At 43.9% G+C, this 19,732-nt stretch overlaps 1 protein-coding gene across 1 annotated transcript in view; it reads left to right on the forward strand.

Annotated features, from left to right (window-relative positions):
- Positions 1 to 411: 411 nt before the first annotated feature.
- Sec16b (SEC16 homolog B, endoplasmic reticulum export factor) overlaps positions 412 to 19,732 on the forward strand; it is a 40,288-nt gene continuing 20,967 nt past the window's right edge. Inside the window, exons 1-11 of the mRNA XM_052737321.1 lie at positions 412 to 773; positions 2,738 to 2,850; positions 3,415 to 3,535; positions 4,277 to 4,376; positions 5,857 to 6,001; positions 6,644 to 6,795; positions 7,132 to 7,193; positions 8,946 to 9,081; positions 9,556 to 9,786; positions 14,512 to 14,609; positions 16,851 to 16,932. Coding sequence (XP_052593281.1) covers positions 466 to 773; positions 2,738 to 2,850; positions 3,415 to 3,535; positions 4,277 to 4,376; positions 5,857 to 6,001; positions 6,644 to 6,795; positions 7,132 to 7,193; positions 8,946 to 9,081; positions 9,556 to 9,786; positions 14,512 to 14,609; positions 16,851 to 16,932 — 1,548 coding nt within the window. The 5' untranslated portion in view covers positions 412 to 465. The remainder of the gene's footprint in view (positions 774 to 2,737; positions 2,851 to 3,414; positions 3,536 to 4,276; positions 4,377 to 5,856; positions 6,002 to 6,643; positions 6,796 to 7,131; positions 7,194 to 8,945; positions 9,082 to 9,555; positions 9,787 to 14,511; positions 14,610 to 16,850; positions 16,933 to 19,732) is intronic.

The raw sequence follows: 19,732 nt of genomic DNA on the forward strand, positions 1-19,732 counted from the left end.
TGGATAAAGGTTTAAAGGCTGTGTGCCTATGTGTGCATGTGTGTTTGTGAGTGTGTGTGTGTGTGTATGTGTGTGTGTGTGTGTGTGTGTGTGTTTATAGGCCAGAGGTTGACCTTGCGTATCATTCCTCAGGAGCCATGCACCTTATTTTTTGAGACAAGGCCTTTCACTGGGACCTGGGGTTCACTGGTTAGGCTTGATTGGCTGTTCAGTGAGCCCCAGGGATCTTCCTCTTTCTACCTGCCCAGCACTGGGATTACAAGTGTGCACTACCTTGTCTGTCTGGCATTTTACGTAACTGATCAGGATTAAATTTACGCATTGGTGCTTGAAAGCAAACATTTTACTGTCTGAGCTACGTCCCCAGTTTTCCAGAATAATGATTTGTTTTCTTTTTGTGTGCAGGAAATTAAAATAACTACTTAGCATCCTTAAGACCCAAGAACAAAAACCAAAGAGTCAGAGATGGAACCTTGGGTTCCCCAGTGGTCCTCTCAGCCACAAGGGAGGCCCATGGCACCATCAAAGGATGCAAACCGAGGGCTTCGGAGTGGACACTACAGACCCCATCCTCACCTTCAGTACAGTGGAGATAAGTACCACCAATGGCAAGATGCCCACCGGAGCTCAAAGCCACAGCAGGACCCCAGGGCGCAGGACCCCAGGGCTGCCTACCAACAGTCCCACTATGTACCCAGGCCTGGGGAATGGTCTCAGCCTGCGTCCAGAGCGGACTACTTGGAAGGATCTTATCCTAATCAGTTGTACTCAAGGTATGACTTTGAGAGCTGCAGTGGACCTGTCCCTCCTAAGGACCCATGAATAGATTATTAATCATTCCTGTTTCCTGTTCACTTCTTTCTGCCTCCCCACCCCATCTCCATTCCCTGGGACTTGCCACATAGAACAGGCTGTCCTCAGACTTGGGATCCTCCTGCTTCACTCAGCCCTCTCAAGCACACTAACCATCCTGCACTGCTCTTCCTTTCCCTAATAACTCTCCTCCTTTCTTTGTCCAGCTCCTTCTCTTCCTCCTCTTCCTTCTCCCCCTCCCTTCTTCACCTTCTTCTCCTCCTCTTTCCTGACTGCTTTAGTTAAGACTCTATTGCTGTGATAAAACACCATGACATGACAAAAACAAAAACAAAAACAAAACAGCTGGGGGAGAAAAGGGTTTATTTCATCTTATACTTCCACATTACCATCCGTCACTGGAGGGCAGGGCGGGAAATCAAGTCAGGAACCTGAGAAACTGAAGCAGATCGTGGAGGAATAATGCTTACTTTCTTGTTAGCCCTGAGATGTTCAGTTTTCTTTCTTATACAACCCAGAACCACCTGCTCCTGTGTGTGTGTGTGTGTGTGTGTGTGTGTGTGTGTGTGTGTGTGTGTGTCTGCCCCAGTGGGTTGGGCCTTCCCATGTCATTCATTGGTCAAGAAAATGCCCTACAGACTTGCCAACAGGCCAATCTTATGGAGCCATTTTCTGAATTAAGAGCCCCTCCTTTCCAGATACGTCTAGATTCATGTCAAGTTCAACAAATCCGAGGGTACCCACTCTTCTCTATTGGCTTAGCTAAAATCTGTCCTGGCTTGATTTGGTGTTTGGTGACTAATGACAGTGTTTCCCTTGTCCTTATCCCAAGCAGAACTTCATAAAGCTGCCACTATGGTGTGGTTGATGCTGAGGGAGAGACAGAAGGTAGAAATACAAGAGAGCAGATAGGACCTCCTTGCTTTGGAATTGTCAAAGGCAGTGTTTGTGGGCTGTGGAAAAGCTTTCCCTAGGTCACTACGAAAGGCTTCACATTGTCTTGGATCTGAGCCCTCTACCAACAACCAAAAGCCCCAGTGTCTGAACTATACCTGGAGGGTGACAGGCAAGTAAAGATCAGTACTTAATACTTAAGAACTTTAGGAAAAACTCACCTCAGAGAAGGCAAATGCAGATTTTTCCAGGCTGTAAAGTGAGGAGACAGCAACCACAGAGGTAATTCTGTGTTGGAGAACCTGGAGCTCCTGCTCCACCAAGTCCATAGCATTGAACTAAATATCTCATAGACTATTGGAAGCCACCATGCTTTCCTCTGTCTCTTCTAGTTGGGATTATATCTATCTGCTTTACAGATGAAGGTTGAAGTTACAGAATTTTTTGTAAAGGATCTTGCCTCTGTGGTTATTATTAATTGACGGAAACACTAACAGCATAATGTTCCTTTCCCCAATCCTTCTGGGCTGTTAAGTTCTCAAGAGGAATTGAGTATGTCAAGGACAGAGACAATAACAGCAATCATGCTGGCGATAGTCTCATTTCTGTCTGTGATATGCATGGGAATTCCAGTGGGACATTGTGTTCTTAAACAATCTCCTTAGGAAGAGGCTTTTCTCAGATAGTGCCAGGGCTGGGGTTTCCAAGATAACAGCTTCTGTGCTTTTGAATGCGTATATTTGAGGAGTAAGAATATTGCTATAAAATAAAAAAAGAATTGTAAGTAAATTTCTTTTAGTAAGAGCATTTTAAAGTAAAAAAAGAGCTTTATTATAAACACTCCAGCCTTCTTGTGAAGCAAAGGCCCTCCCCTGTTCTGACTCTGGATTTTCTGACCTAATGTGAATCAGGCAGATTCTGGACTGGGCAATCATTCTGTCTTCCAAAGTTGTCTGGTCCATCCAGTCTCGTTTTGGTTTCTCCCTTTACTACCCTTAATGGATGACTAGCTGTCTTTGTGATATCTCAGGTCAGGCTATGAGGACCCCTATCAGAGATACCACACTCCAACACCAAGGGAAGAGTATGCTTATGGAAATTATTACTACCGTGGACATCCACAGCTGCTGCAAGAAGAAAGAGGTATGCAGTAATCTCCAGAGCCTTTGGGGACTAGAGATGCATGGTGACCTATGGCCAGAGTCAGAGACCACCTGTGCCATGTTTGGAGACCCTACCCTTTAATAATACTGAGACTACTCTTAGGTTACTAGTTCTGTGGATAGTGTGTACTTCATCCACATTATTCTCTTACTCCTTCTTGTAGCAAAGGTTATATTTACTGATGAAGTAACAGTAAAATCAGCTCTTAAGCCCTTCTGGTAGGCTGAGCTGTAATATGAGTGCAATAATCACTTCATCCTGGGGACAGCAGATGCACAGCAATAGGAGTTTCATACCTTATATATACATAATAGGGTGTTGTACTGTGTGCAACTACATAAAGCCATGCAAACTGTTTCGGAGCATCTTGGGGGCTGTTGTTATGAGCTCTCACTCACCGGTTGACTCAGTTTGGTAAATATGTTTTCATATTTACTGTATGTATCACAATACCTCAGCTTCATGGCTCCCTAGTATCTTTCTCAAAGGACTTTCAGAAGCAGCAAGTGATCTGTCTTTGTTTTGCTTTCTCTGAGGGTGCAGCGGCAAGGCAAGGGAGCCCTTATATCTGGAATGAAGATTATGGAGACCAAAAGTACTTCAACGAGCGTCATCGTGAAAAGCACAATAGTCCGTTTGGAACAAGTAGTGAGACCCAATTCCAGTAAGTGAAGAGACAAGCCACTCTGACAAGATTTAGTTAGACTCTGTTAGGATAATCTTAGGGTATCTGGCAGTGGTCCCTGACCCATGGAAGACAGTCTGCTTTTGTTCCAGCCACAGGGACATGAGGGTAATAATCCAAGGTGGCCCAGGCCAACTCTTGGCATACTCCTGGAAAAAGAGATTTTTATCTCCAAGAGCTGTTGCCCATTCAGGACTAGTCTGCATCTTGTAAGATTACTTGTGGCTCCTCTAAAGACCAAATCCTATACTGGCCTCAGAAACAATGTGGTCTTGCAATAATTTTCATGGCTGAGGCCTTACTGGGCCTAGGGTGCTTTCTCTGTTCCCTCTTCCTGGTCCTAAGTGTGGAACATCCTCCTGGCATACGGCCTAGCAGGGAAGATACTTTACTGAAGCCTTTGTCCTGGTGCCTTTAGCCTTGGAGTTCACTGATCCCAATCCAAGGGCTCTGACTTAAGCTCTTCCAGGAGGGCAGGCTGCAGCCACCAGCCATTCTCTGTAAGGTCTGGGCCACTTCTAATCACTGTATGTGGAACCCAAACATTCCATCTTTCTAATACATTGAGGTGGGGAAAGACAGGAAATGCTTTTCACTGTAGCACCGATACTGGCCTGACACCTGCCCACACTCAGCACCAGGCCAGCCTCCAGCAGAGAGTATGCCAGCTTTGATGGCTTGCTCGGGACCTGTCTCAACACTGCTGTCATTCTGCTGCAGATCTACCAGCAAGAATCCGTATGAAGACAGTCTTGCTTCTATCTCTGGACAGGAGCCGCCTGGGGAGTTCTTTTCAGGGAGTGAGGCCCAGAAACAGCAGGTAACGTAAAGTGACAGGGGACTAGAGGCCTGTGGCCATGCATGAAGCCACCTGGTTGGCAATGGCAGGTGGGGGTGGGGGTCTGCCGCTGCCGGGAGTGTCCCCACTCACCCTACATTTCCCTGCCTTCCCATTTCAGTCCTATCAGTCCAAGGCCCTGATTTGATCTAGTCAAGTGGGGAGTACTTAATTCACCATGAGGTGCTTGGAAAAAAAAAAGAGAGAGAGAGAGAGAGAGAGCACCTTTGCAAGTTGGGTGTTTGGCACCCCAGGGTACTAGAGGTTTAGGAAGTGAGAAATTGTTAGACTCTTTTAGTTTAGGTTTGAAAAGCAACCTTGAAATCATTCCTGACTCGTTAATGTCTTTTCTCAAAATTCTAATACATGTGCCATCTAGGTCACAAAATAGAGCTCTTAATAGCATTGAGATAAATATTTTATTATAGGATAATTTTAGATTTATAGACAAATTGCAAAACGATTGTAGAGACAAGCTCTTAATTTTTGGCAGGCTCTGGTTAGTTTTTTTTTTCTCCCTGATTAGATTCATGTGATTTTTTTTTTTTTTTATTTTGTAGACAATTTTTTTCTGTACCTAGTGCTTACTAGGATAGGGCATAGGTGACTGATACTAAAACCCCAATATGTGAACAGCACTTTACAGTGTACAAAGAGCCTTTGAATCCACTGTTTTTTATTTTATTTTATAATTTAATTTAATTTTACATATCAGCCACGGATTCCCTTGCTCTCCCCCCCTCCTGCCCCCCTCTCTCCCTTCCCTCTAGCCCAACCCCTATTCCCATCTCCTCCAGGGCAAAGACTCCCCTGAGGACTGAGATCAACCTGGTAGATTCAGTCCGGGCAGGTCCAGTCCCCTCCTCCCAGGCTGAGCCAAGTGTCCCTGTATAAGCCTCAGGTTCCAAACAGTCAACTCATGCACTGAGCACAGGACCCGGTCCCACTGCCTGGATGCCTCCCAAACAGATCAAGCTAATCAACTGTCTCACTTATCTAGAGGGCCTGATCCAGTTGGGGGCTCCTCAGCTCTTGGTTCATAGTTCATGTGTGAATCCACTGTTTTATTAATCTCTCCTGGAGTATAAATTCCTGTACACTTGTCTGCAGGCAATGTACATTATCCAGACACAAATGGCTAGTGTATTAGTAAATAATGTGTATAGAAAGATTTCCTTAATTTATATTGCAGATGAAGGTATTGAGCTGGGAAAGCCCAGGTCACCTGTTTAAGGTCATAGCAACATGACGACAGAAACTGAATTTGAATTTTAGGTCACTTGACCCCATTGGGCCATACTCAACGGGATGATGCTGTCTTCTTTCCATGAATCCCCATTCACTGTGTTTTGTGGAATGTTTGAGTTTTGTTTCTTTGAAGGAAGAAATGTGAGAAGTGGAAGGGCAAGCTCTCTGGAACTCCTTTCTAGATAATTCCATCGTTTTTCTTTTCTCCCCACAGCCATCACTGGTTGGAAGGTCCAACCTTCTCCAACAGCATGAGTCTGGCCTCAGCTCTAGCAGCTATGAACTCAGTCAGTACATGGCAGATGTCCCCGAGCCGTATGAACCTATGTTATCAGCAGCTTGGAGACCTGTTCAGGCTGGTGGGTACCAAGTGGCCATGGGAGCTGGTTGATTCCCGTAAGAAAAGGTTGGGTCATGTGGAAAGTTACCCCTGTGTACTTCTCGGAATGGGTCTTTGTTCACCTTACTGAATTATGCAGGTCTCCTAGGCAGAGAAGCCAACTTTGGATTCCTTTTCCTCATATTCTCTAGTAATGGAACTTGCATCTGAGATGGCTCTCAGAAGAGAACACTGCTCCTAGTCATCATTATGTTGGGCCAGGAGGCACTCTGGGATGCTTTTAAGCAACAAGTGAGGAAAATAAAGACCAGGGAGGACTGATTGAAATGAAGTGAGGCCACAAAGTATAACTGCTAGTCTGGAGGCTTGCCACATGTGTAGAAACACTGGCAGTAGAGGCCGCTTGTCCTCTGACCATCGTTGAGAACCTGAAATGAGTGCATTATCATTTGGACCAAATGATAAAAATCCTTGCATTTTAATCTGACATATTTTTAGGGGTTTAAATCAGAGTAGAGCATGACCTTTTCTAACTAAGATCCCACCCAGCGTCTCAGCTTGGCCCAGGTGGAATTTGAACAGAAATGTATCTGTGATGTCTTTCTAAACTTGAGAGCAGTGAAAATAAACCTAACAATGTCCGCATGTGTCTGTTGGCCAGATGATGCCTCAGCGACTGTTCCCAAGGCACCCACGAAGTTTTATGTTCCCCACGTGTCTGTGAGTTTTGGGCCAGGAGGCCAGCTAGTGTGTGTATCCCCCAACTCTCCTGCTGACGGACAAACGGCCCTTGTTGAAGTGCACAGCATGGAGGTAATCAAGGTCTTGGGTCTTGGGGGTGCAAGTACTCTGCTCAACCCAATTGCTCTCCTCAGGTCTCCACTTTGCTGGAGGCTGGGCATCTCCAGGAGGGGAAATTGAGCCACACATGCCCTTGACTGTGGCAGGAATGGGCAGGCTTTTCTTAGAAAGAAGTGATACTAGACTTACATTTTCCTTGAGAGGCTAGTGGCTCATCTTCAACAAGATAACTGTCTCCACAAGACACTGAGCCACACCATAGGACCATAGACCTGGATCTGATACTGGAGTTGACTGCTGGGTACTGGGTGCAAGAGTCTTGGGGGCCTAATTTATTTTCTGCTCCAGGTTATCCTTAATGATTCTGAGGATCAAGAGGAGATGAGAGGTTTCCCAGGACCCCTCATCAGGTAAAGTACTGCTAGAGCTGCTAAGGAAGAGAGAGAGAGAGAGAGAGAGAGAGAGCGAGAGAGAGAGAGAGAGAGAGAGAGAGAGAGAGAGAGAGGTGAATGTACACATGTGAAAGTGCATGTATGCATGCACACACACACATGGAAGTCAGAGGAAGGCATCTGTTATTTTCCTCTTTTGCTCTCTCATCTTCCTCTTGCTCTCTCTTTTTTGAGATAGGGTCTATCACTGAACCTGAAGTTTGCTGTTTTGGCTAGGCTGTCTGGCCAGTGAGCTCCCAGGAAATGCCTGACTCTATCCCCCATACTTTGGTGTTACAGGCACACACCTGGCTTTTATGTAGGTGCTTAGGATTTGAACTCATGTCCTCTTGATTTCACAGCTACTGCTCTTATCCACTAAGCTATATTCCACAACTCTTAAATAAGGGCTTTTGAAAGCTGCGACATCTTCCAGCCTGGGTCTTGGTTTCAGTGCAAGAAACTGTCTTATTTGGGACAGATTTCTCTATGCCAGTAGAGAGAAAAGGAGGTGGCTAAGTAATTTTGATAAGCTGCTTTGTATTTGGAGGGCAGAAAGAAAAGTTAGCTTAATAAGTTGAATACCTAAAAACAATTTCATTTCGTAGCGGTTACTTGGTGGGAAAAGGTTTAGTGTCCTGCGTAATTGATTGAAACTGCCCGTTTGAGCTGTAACCCTGCTTTCCACTTCCCTGACATTGTGAACGTCTGCCCTCTGCAGGAATGAACTGGAACTGTGTTAGCATTGCCAGCCGCATTTCTGATACTCGGTGGCCTTTAGTTGTGCTGAGTCCTGGGTGGGTGTCAGAGGGCCAGCATCCCAGGTATCCTACTGACTGGTGGTCCACCAGCTCTCCCTAAGTTTTTCCCTTGAGGAATTATACAGCACTCACTCTGCCTGCTCCAAAAGTGGTGGCCGTGAGACTCTATTCCTATGGAAGCCCATTCAATGTCACCACTGCTATATACACATAACCTATCCTGAAGCTTGGCCTCAAGAAAGTCCCATATTACAACTGAAGGCTCCTTCAAGTAAAAACGAGTGTTGGGGGGTGTGTGTGTGTGTGTGTGTGTGTGTGTGTGTGTGTGTGTGTGTGTGTGCATTTATGTGTGCACAAATGTAGAGGCCAGAGGACAACCTCAAGGGTCATTCCTTAAGTGTTAAAGGTCACCCTCCACACACTTTGTCTCCATGTCTTAATCACGGGAATGCAGAGAATTGAGTTGTGTATTAAATAGTATGCTGCTGGCCCCTCTTGGCACTGATTTGTTGAATGTTCTGAAGCATATAATAATGTCCACTTAATGAGCATTTATGTGATGGATGCCACACAGTTTGCTTATTCCTTTTTGTATGAAGGCAGTTTCCTTTATTAGTCCTGTCTTAAGGAGGGGAAGACACTGAGGCTCAGAGATGTTTGTATTAACTGAGAGGGGGTAGACCAGACATGGACCCAGTCTTGTCTGACTTTAAACAGAGCCCTTACATGCCATTCTGAGAAGTCACTGAAGGTCTCTGGGTTTCACGGTCCTCATCTGAATGATGGAAGGATGCACAAAGAGAATCTCTGAAGCTCCTTCCTGTTCTGTAGGGAAAAACCAATGTTGTGGTTCTAGACTTCCAGTCCTGCACTGGCAGGCTTCTACCTCATAAACTAGCTTACTGTACAGGGAGCCTGGGGTCCTGAACAGGGAGGTCTGCTCAGCCTTGCTTCCTGAATCGTCCCACAGGGAGGACATACACAAGGTGGATATCATGATGTTCTGCCAGCAGAAAGCAGCTCAGTGTCTCAAAGCTGAGACACCAGGGAGCAGGGACTCAGCCCTACTCTGGCAACTACTGGTTCTCCTTTGTCGACAGAATGGGGTAAGTCACTGCTTTGGTTGATAGAGGGGGCAGAGGGAGCCTGGACTGAAGTATCAGTCTTCATGGGAGTTGGTGGATGGCACAATTACAAGAGGCAGTCTCTAAGCAGCACCGTTGTCCAGAGGGGAAGCGCTGCTGGGATGCCAGCACCGGTGTGCCAATGCTGACCTTTCCTGGAGAGCACCTCTCCGCTGCCTGGGGTTTGTTGTACAGATCCTGGATTATTGCCCCAGCCAGATAATAACACCTGTGGAATTATGAGTGTTTCCAATGGACTTTGTGGCTGCCGACAGGCAGAGAGTAACCGTGGTAGTGAAGCTGATGTTTGAAATTCATTCACAAACGCTCTATGGTATATTTGCATGGCTGTCCCAGGAAGAAGGCAGAGACCCTGCTGCCTTCCTTCTTCAGCCTGGGCGCCCAGCCTGGGGACCAGTAGGATCATCCCACAGACTAACTCTCTTTACCTTGCAGTCCATGGTGGGGTCTGACATTGCTGAGCTGCTGATGCAGGACTGCAGGAAGCTGGAGAAGTACAAGAGGCAGCCCCCAGTGGCCAACCTCATCAACCTGACTGATGAGGACTGGCCGGTGCTGAACTCCGGGACTCGCAACCTGCTTACTGGGGAGATTCCCCCCAGCGTGGAGACGCCAGCGCAGATCGTGGAGAAATTCACCAAGCTGCTCTACTATGGAAGGAAGAAGGTGAGAAAGCCTTTCCCTCAGACTTCCTTCAGACGAGCGACCACCGCCCCTGGCCCTCTCTCTCCTTCCGCTAATGATAGGGCTGGAACACACTTCTTTTAGAGCACGTGAGATGTCCAGAAAGTTACAGTGAGAAAAAAATAAATATACACAGGCATTTGCCATTCACACCTGCAGTGTTCATGTTTTCCTACTGTTAAAAGACAACATCTGTTCACATTTTATATATTTACTCCTAGCATTTCCCTGTTAAAAATCAATTAAGTCACATAGATGAGCCAGGCATGGTGGTGCACTCATTTGGCTGAGTAGGAGGCCAGCCTGAATTATAAAGGGAGACCCTGTCTCAAAACAAATAAACAACCCCCCCAAGTCCATATATAATTGTTTATTTCTTTTTACATTTAATATCACACAGTAAAATACCCAAATAACATTAAATATGTCCGAATAGTACAATTTTAATATTTTTATAGTGCTAAAAATTCAACTCCATGCCTTGTACATTCTTAACAAGTACTTTACAAACGAACATTCTAGGGGCTGGAGAGATGGCTCATGTTTACTGTTCTTCTAGAGGACCCAAATTCAGTTCCCAGCACCTATGTTGGGCAGCTCATTATAACCCATAACTCCAGTTACATGGGGATCCAATACCTCCATCCTAGGTGGGCACCTCAACTCATGTGAATGTCCCCCCTCCCATATACATAATTTAAAAATAATGAAGTTAGATTCACTATTTTGAACACTAAGACAATTTACAATTTTGTTATTGCAAATTATGCAATTCACATTTTACTAGGAATTAGTAGATTAAAGACTATGCATTTCTAAAGGTTTATTCACATATACAACAACTTAGTTTATGGAGAGATTGTTTATGAATAATATCCCTGCCACTGGATCTCAGGCATTCCTACCAACTCTGAATGCTTTCATGTAATGGGTGGGGAGGGTTACCTTATTTAATTTTGAAGTTGTGCTCATGTTTTATAAAAGTCATAAAGTAAATCTGAATATTTAAAAATATGATTAAAATCAAATTAACTTAGTCAAAAAATTAATCTCTTTATAATATCTGGAGGGGCTGGAGAGATGGCTCAGTGGTTAAGAATGTGTATTGTTTTTCCAAAAGACCTGGGTTTGATTCCCAGCACACATGTTAGACAGCCCATAAGTGCTATAACCCAAGGTCTGGGGGATTAGATGCCTCTGGCCTCCATAGGTGCCCATACACATGGCATCCACTCACACAGGCATACACACATGGTTAAAAATAAAATCTTGCCGGGCGGTGGTGGCGCACGCCTTTAATCCCAGCACTCGGGAGGCAGAGCCAGGCGGATCTCTGTGAGTTCGAGGCCAGCCTGGTCTCCAAAGCGAGTACCAGGAAAGGCGCAAAGCTACACAGAGAAACCCTGTCTCGAAAAACCAAAAAAAAAAAAAAAAAAAAAAAAAAAAAAAAAAATAAAATCTTTAAAAAATATCTGGAGATACTTTTTGGATGTATAGTTATTTTCTCATGGCACCATTCTATGTATCCTTATTGGACTTCACACTTTTTAATTTAACAAGATATCCTAGATGATAAACTTCGGAGTTGACAAACTTTTTCCCTAAAAGGGTAGGAGTGACTGTTTTAGGTTTTGTCAACTTTGCCCTTGAAGTAGAGGGCAGTCACAGGAAATGCAGGATGAAGGAGTATGGCTGTGTTTCAAACTTTTCCTATGGACAGGGTACATGGATTAAAACTGTATATGTAACAAAATATTATTTTTATTTTTATTTTTTTCTAATTATTAAGAAGGTACAAAGTGTTCTGAACTTGTGGACTGTACCCAAACTGGCAGTATTCTGGATTTGGCCTTAGGAATATTTGCTGTACCTGCTCTTTATTAGATTTACTATATTACAACGTATACAATGCCTTCCATCTTGTGAAATTAGAGTCCTTATGATCCATTTACCTCCTAATAGCTGGAGACCAAGCCTTCAACACATGGGCTTTTTGTGGGGAACACTTCATACCCACGCCAGGACATCACTGTCATTTTGTCCACTATGAGAGAATATATGTAAGATAGATTTCTAGCAGCAGAAGTGTAGGGTCAAAGGGTATGCAGTTTATAATTTTGATAGATATTAAAAAATTGCCTCTTAGGATGTATCAATTAGCTCCATGGGCAAAGGGCGAAACCATTACTTTGTGTCTTCATCAAAGTGCCCTCACACTTGTGATCTGTGCCGATCCGAGAGGTGAAAAAATACAATTCAGTGTATACATCGGCACTTCTGTTATTATGAATGAAATTAGCTTTTCACCTGTGACGATTCTTGTCACAGACTTTCCCACCTTTTCCTGTAGAGCCTTTTATCTGTGTAGGCTGAATTGCTTGTGTTCTTTAGCTCTTTAAGATGTTCGGTTCTAAACCACAAATCTTTCTTTTTGGGGTGTGTGTCATATTTAGTTGGCTTTCCCCCATTTTCAAATTAATTTATAAAAATAAAATTGAGTTACTTTTGTGACTTTGACACTAAAAATTGTTTATTTTTATTGTATGTGTGAGTGCCCACATGTATTGTTGTGCACCATTGGCACGCCTGGTTAGCCTAGGAAGGCCAGAAGAGGGTGTCAGATCCCTAGAACTGGAGTTACAGGTGGTTGTGAGGCACGAGGTGAGTGCTGGGAATTGAACTTGTGTCCCCTGTAAGAGCAACAAGTACTCGTAACTGCTGAGCCATCTCTCCAGCCCCAACTTTGAAATTTTAATACTTTACCTCTTGAGTTTTTTTTAAAGATGATGTTTTCTTTTATGTGAGCACTTAACATGATAACTTATAAAAACAAGTGGTATCAAATTACAGCCATTTTCTATACATTCATTATATACCAGGGAATTGTGGTTTTCCTAGTGATCCATTTATTCCATTAAAACAAAGCAAAACAAAAAAAACCTATCTGCAGTACTACTTCTCACCCAGTGAGGCATACAGAGATAAATCAGTCTTGAACTTTACCTTCAAGAAAGATGAATGATATCTATAATAACAACAATAACAAAGCAGCGATTAAAATAATGATTTTTTTTTTTTACCTGTCAGGCATTAGCTGGATATCTTCTATGCCTTATCTGATTTATCTCCATAGAAACCTGTGTGCTAGGTTCTATTTTTGTTTTTACAGATTTACAGGTTGAGCAGTTAGATTTAGATGTGGGGCTTCGATCTGGGTAGTGTGAGCCTGAACACAGGCTTCTGGGTACCTCACCACACTGAGCGATAGATGTGGGTGAGCAGTGGAGGGAACCGTGAGCGTCACTGCAGGGTGATGAATGAGGATTGGTTAGCAAGACACCTTTATTCATAGTTGACCCAGGTATTGTTTCTGGGATTTAATAATCTTGACAACCTTGATATAAGTTCTCAAGTTCTTTACTTATTTGTAAGTCATATTTTTGAGATGGGCAGAATTTTGAGTCAACTGGCAATTCCCAACCAATCAATTGGTCACTTCTTTTAAAAACAAATTAAAAAGCATTATGAAATACTTAAAGCATGCTAAAAAAACCATTGTCTTAATGCCATTTTTTTTTTCACTTGCTCTGGACCTGAGGCTGAAGTTCTTAATTGTGACTATTAAATTTGTCCTCTCTATCTAATAAGATTACATGGAGATATGTTGGGATAATAATGATACTTGTTACATAGAGGTAGAATTACCTCGTTAGTGACTTCCTGTCAGAAATCATGTGTTTTTTTTCCTACTAAGGAACTTATTAATACTAGTTCAAAACCTCAACTATAAGCTGAATCAGAAAAGCAAGTGTGTGTGTGTGTGTGTGTGTGTGTGTGTGTGTGTGTGTGTGTGTGTGTTTAAAGTTTTTAGCTTTAGCCCACCTTACTCAATGGCGCTACCATACCAATAAATACCAAGAAAGCATCTGAGAATTAACGGGCAGTTAGTCTTTGCATTAGGCTTTGCAGGCTAGCTCCTATGCACACAGGCTTAATCACAGTAGCCATTTATAACTTTTCATCAGAGTACCAGTAGGTTAACCCTCCTCCGTGTTTTCAGGCTCAGGATGCTGTGGCTCTCACCATCATCAGCTTAGAATTCCCAAGGTTCCTGAGGAGTCCTTTCCTTCATTCAGCTACCTGATGGGATGAGGCATATTAGGAATGAAGGTGGACGATTTTATGGGCCAAACCTAGAAGTGACACTGTCATTCCCATGCCATGCTCAGCCACACTCAGGAGGCAGTGAGGTGGGGGAATGTCCACCTTCGTGCCCAGGAAGGAAGACGTCACCTTTGTCACAGCTGCTAAAAAATGGTCACTGTTCTTCAGTAGGGCCACAGAATACATTTTTGCTACTCATACTTTGAGACTTGGTCTTTGGAGTGAACTCTTCCCCTTATTTTTGGAAGTTAGGTTCTTAGAAGTATTTTGTAGCTTATACTAAAGAGATGAGACTGCTTGGTGACGATGTCTAAGAAGACACCAATGTTGTGTCCTCTTGGATGATGGCTGGAGGAGTGGACAAGTTAGAGAACAGTACCATGCTGAGTGACACCCACGCTCCTGCTCTCCCTTCTTCCTTTTCTAAGTTTCCCTGGGATTTTCTGCTGCTTGGAGTACAGAAATGCTTATGTATGGAAATTTGTTGTGTTTATTGGAGGAAGACGGGCAAGGTACTATTGCATGTCATGCTTTGCTTTTCAGGAGGCTTTGGAATGGGCTATGAAGAATCACTTGTGGGGCCATGCTTTGTTCCTAGCCAGTAAGATGGACCCAAGGACCTACAATTGGGTCATGAGTGGGTAAGTCTAGCTTACAAAGACCAGAAGAGTGGATAAATCTCTCTTCCAAAGGTGGTGTGTGTGTGTGTGTAGGGGAGAAGTAGAAAATGCATTGAGAAGTTCCACACACAGTTGCCCAAGTTCTCTTTACTGAAATGGGTGTAGCATTTTTCATTTCCCGATTCTCCTCTTCTCTTCTCTCCTCTCCTCCCCTCCCCTCCCCTCCCCTCCCCTCTCCTTCTCTCCCCTCCCCTCTCTTCTTCCTTCTCATTCTCCTTGTCCTCAACCTCCTGAGTACTGGGATTATAAGTATACCACCTTCATGTTCAGTTCTCAAGATTCTTCATTTGTAAACATTTATTTATTATTATGTATGTCTCTTGGCATGTGTGTGCATATGTGCCATGGAGTATGTGTGGAGGCCAGAGAATAATTTGTGGGAGTCAGTTCTCTTCTTCTAACATGTAGATCCAGGGCATCTAAACTTGGGTCATCAATCTTGGCAGCAAGAGGCTTTACTGGCTAAGCAATCTCACTGGCCCTAGATTCTTAGAACTTAGGCTAAGAAGCACTCTTTAAACCCATTGAAATGGAACGAAACATTTTGGCAAAATTCCCGAGGGGCCAGAGTTTCAGAATAGTCTACACTGTAGTTGTCGTTTTTGAGAGGGGTTGGTTTAGACAGTTCCATTAGGGAAGGAAGGGTGGAGGGATCACTAAAGTGTAGCTAGTGGAGCCTGGAGGTGAAGGGGTTTTGATTTAAAAAAGTGTCCAGGGCCTGGTCTTGCCCTGAGGCTGTGGCTTCTGAGGGGCCGATAGGGATATGAGCTGATAGAACCATGAACCATGGTAGAATAGGCATTAATTGGACTGGGAATGTGGAGCAAAGAGGAATCACAGCTGTACTTAGGAATCACAGCTGACAGTGAACCAAGGGCCATGATGGACCAGGGAAAATGACCAAGCCAACATGAGGTAGGAACAGGAGCAAAGCACACAGCCTGGAGTAAGTGGGGTGAAATATAGCAATGGGGACTCAGTGTGAAGAGGAAGTGTTGGGTCTAGGTGGACATTGTGGAAGAGTTTCCCTATGTGTCCTCCACACTCCTGTGCACATCGTGAGGGCTGGAGTGAGGGGGGAGGGGCCTCCTGTAGGAGCAAGTTTGGGTCCGAGTGTGAGAAAGATGTCAGGCATGCATGTTTATCTTCAAGGGCTGCCTGAGGTTGTGGAGGCAACCCTCTTAGCTTAACCTAGGTCGGATTGGCCATAAATCCTGTTGGACAGAGAGTTGGATGAGGGGGCACACACTCGGCTTTAAGTTCTGGGTTCCTATTGGCTGCCATACTGCCTGGTGGTTTGTTCTTCACGATGGTCTCAGTGAGACTCTTTATTACTTCAACTCCATCTTCCCAGGCACAAGCAATGCCACCCTCTCCCCATTATGACCCCAGGCTGGAGTGGTGGGCACTCTGCTGTCTGTAACGCTGATTGTGCTGAGCTCCTGTGGCAAGGGTGCTATTAAGCAAAAGATGGTGATCTGAGGGACGATTTTCCCTTTGGGTTTTGGAAATGAACATCTCACATGCCCACGTTGTAGCATACATCTCTGCTACAGAGTTTTGCCGTGGGCCATTGATTTTTGATGGGGCCCAGTGAATTGTGAAAAATATCTCTTACTGAGTATGCTTAAATCTCAAATCAGCTGTAGAGCTTATTATATCCTTGTTAAGCATATCCCACAGTTTGTCATCAGCAGGATCATTTCTGGTCCCTCTTCCACGCCTCTTTGGTTATTGAAAATGGCTATTTAGTGCTTGTGAGTCAAAGCTCTACAGACCCAGGCTTGAGATGAACCAGAAAAATGATGCTTAGTGGGATGGGCTTGGTGAGGAGGAACTGAGGATGGCTGGGGAGGAGAGGCCCATGAAGAAGAGCTTCCAGGTTTACTGCTGGGTTACCTAGATGAACTGGAGATGTGGGAGGCCAGCTCACCGATGAAGGCATTTAGAAGCGACTACTCAAGAATTAGGGCGTTAGGGCGAAAATGCAAAAAAATATCCTTGAACAATGAAGTCTCCTCGGGGAAGTGTGATGTGGTGAAGATGCTGTTGATCTTCCCTAAAAGGCTACAAAGGCACAGCGGAGCAGAGAGAAGCGTTCCAAAACAGAAGCTCCTGTCAAGGGGAATGTTCAGGCCTGCGTGCTGCTGAGGGGTTCCCTCTGGGCACCATTCCCCCACTAACTCTCCTTTCTTCTCACAGCTTCACCAGTACGCTGGCACTCAACGACCCCCTGCAGACCCTCTTCCAGCTCATGTCGGGAAGGATTCCACAAGCAGCCACGGTACTCTCTGTGACAGTCTTCCTTCTATACCCCGGAGTCCTAAGGGTTGGGAGTTGGTTGTTGGGGACTCCTTGGGAAGGCAGCAATACCTTTCAAGATGAGGCATGAATAATAGTTTATTAATTACAATGTGCTTGGCCCATATGTGATTTGATACACAGTAGCTGATTTCATGCATGGAGATAGGAATTATTTATTCCCGCTTTTGTGGACACAGAAACAGAGGTGCAAAAAGGTATAAAATGGCTCAGTTATGGGGGTAGTAAGGAGTGGGGTCATGACTGGCTCAGGTTTGTCTGGTTCTAAAGACCTTCCCTCCCCCTGATTGTACAAGAGCTGTTGTTTTGCACATTGACCCTCCAGAGCTGGGCGTGTTGGGCTTTGTGTTTTGGAATTGAACATGGCTGAGGAGAAGGTGGAGGCCTGCACAAAAGCATCTCCGCTACAGTAGATCTGATCTTTTTGAGCCAATGTATTCTTTTCTTATCCAATAGCTTTACCAGCACATATCTTGGCATTGACTGTCTGGGTCTGTTCTTTTTTTCTGGCAGTACTGCATAGCCTGCCCTTTGAATGTACACATTCATATCTTAGAATTCAGAAACATTTTCTTGGATTATATCTTTCAATATTTATTTTGGCTTCATTTCTAGGAATTCCATGTCTGTTTCACATGTATAAACTATATGTAAACATGTGAATTATAGAAATATATTTATCTCCTTTTTGAGACCCGTGCTGACTTCAAACTCAGTATGTAGCTAAGGATGATCTTGAACTCCTGATTTTCCTGTCACCATCTCCCAAGTGTTAGGATTCCAAACACGTGCTACCTCCTTGACTTTTACTTTTTTCCTTAAATTGAGACTATTTTTTCTTTCCCTCCTCCATCTTTCCTTTGTTTACTCCTGTCTTTCCTTCTTCTCTTTTCTTGCCTCTGCCCTCGGTCCTTCACTGTTTCCTCAGTGTCTCGTGCTCGTTTGTTCTAACCTTTTCATCTTTATTTCTTTAATATTTCCTCCATTCCTTGCCTGAGCTCTTCCTGTGAGGTACCAGCTCCTTCCTGAGCTCCTTTATGTTTGCTTTATCTTCTTGCTGCATAGAAATATTATTTCATCACCTCTGCTCCTGCCCAGTGCATTGCCATTCAGTCTCCATTACTTAAGGCAGCCATATCTTATATTTGAAGCTTGAGGTTTTGCTAGCAACGGGGTTTAATGAAAATGAATTTCACCTCTCTCTCTCTCTCTCTCTCTCTCTCTCTCTCTCTCTCTCTCTCTTCCTCTTTTTTGACATTCTTCTTTCTGTGGATAATTCTAAGCAAAGCAAAGCAAAAAGAAATGATGCTTTCTGTCTCCCATCATTAAACCAATGAGCTATTTTGGAATATGGGGTAAGCTTCACAACTCAGCTGAATGGAAGCTTTAGCACTGCAATAAAATTGCACCATGTCACGAGGCGCCTAATGGAGAAAGTGATATAATTAGCCTGTGGTCCATTGGGCCTCAGTGACGAAGAAGCGTTAGCTCATTTCCCTGCTCTTAGATAAGGGAGCCAAGGCTCCACAGGAGATGTGCCATTGCAGTATTTGATCTTAGAGTGTGAGAACTTCCTAGCCCTCACATCAAATGCAAGGCTACCTTTCTGCTACATGGATGGTGTCATGGAAGTGTCATGTCTACTGGACACACAGATGTGGGTTTCATCCCAGGTTTAAGCTTGACTTTGCTCATTACTGCTAGGCAGACTTGGCTACTATTTAATGTCACTGTTTTTCTCTTAGTGGAGATTTTGATGGCCAGCCACCAGAATTATTGTGAAGTTAAAGGAACAAGAATGTCTGAATCTGTTAGCCACCATGCTTGCGTGTCTATCCCATTAAAAAATGTTAATGAATTCTCATTCTCTCTGTCTCTGTCTGTCTGTCTCTGTCTCTGTTTCTCTGTCTCTGTCTCTGTCTCTCTGCTTTACACTATCCTCCCTTGCTCCAAACCAGGGAGGAGGCAGAGGATGGCTTCCAAGATTATTTTCTTTTTGTAGAAGGAGTTACTCTTCCTTCTTATAAGAAGAGGCCTGGCTTATATGTTTAAGTGAGAGTAGCAATGTCCCTGGGGTATGCCACTGTTGGCAGGAGAAATGTTTAGCCCAGGGTGTGGTTCATGGTCTAAGCCATTGTTGTAAATTAAAACTGATTATTACTATGATGACTTCTTATGATCACCATTATGATATCCATTTGTGCTGTGCTGTTGAAATAGACAGGGAACAAGTATCACATGGAGTTAGATAAAGCATCCTCTATCCCTTATGATGATTATAAACACTAAATAATTATAAATAGTTTTGAACTATGAGTGTTAGCAATTACTGTTGATTCTCTTCTCTCTCTAACTATGGAGCAGGATTGATTTAGACTGTACTGTAAAATACCTCTTTCCTCTACTGAGTTTGTGTGTGTGTGTGTGTGTGTTTGTAAGTGTACATATGCACATGTATGCTCATGCCTATTGTGAAATTTACAAAGTGCCAATCCAGTGTGAAGCACTGTGTCCTATGCTTTATATAACTGTCTTATTCTTATTGTCATCAGGAATACTGTTAGGTAGAAATGATGTTCCCCATTCTAGAGATGAGGAAAACAAAGGTTCAATAAAATTAAAGACTGGCTCAAGTTCACACCGTTTGTGTGAGTCAGGACTTGGGTTGAATCCAGGGCCTGTGTAGAATTTATCACATTATGTTGATTCTTCATTGATTCTTTCTCCCCTGAAGTTCTTTTCCAAGGAGGGTGGCCTAGGGT

This window comes from Peromyscus californicus, unplaced genomic scaffold, assembly GCF_007827085.1.
Source record: "Peromyscus californicus insignis strain IS unplaced genomic scaffold, ASM782708v3 Scaffold_14__1_contigs__length_90479793_seg_2, whole genome shotgun sequence".
Lineage (NCBI taxonomy): Eukaryota > Metazoa > Chordata > Mammalia > Rodentia > Cricetidae > Peromyscus > Peromyscus californicus.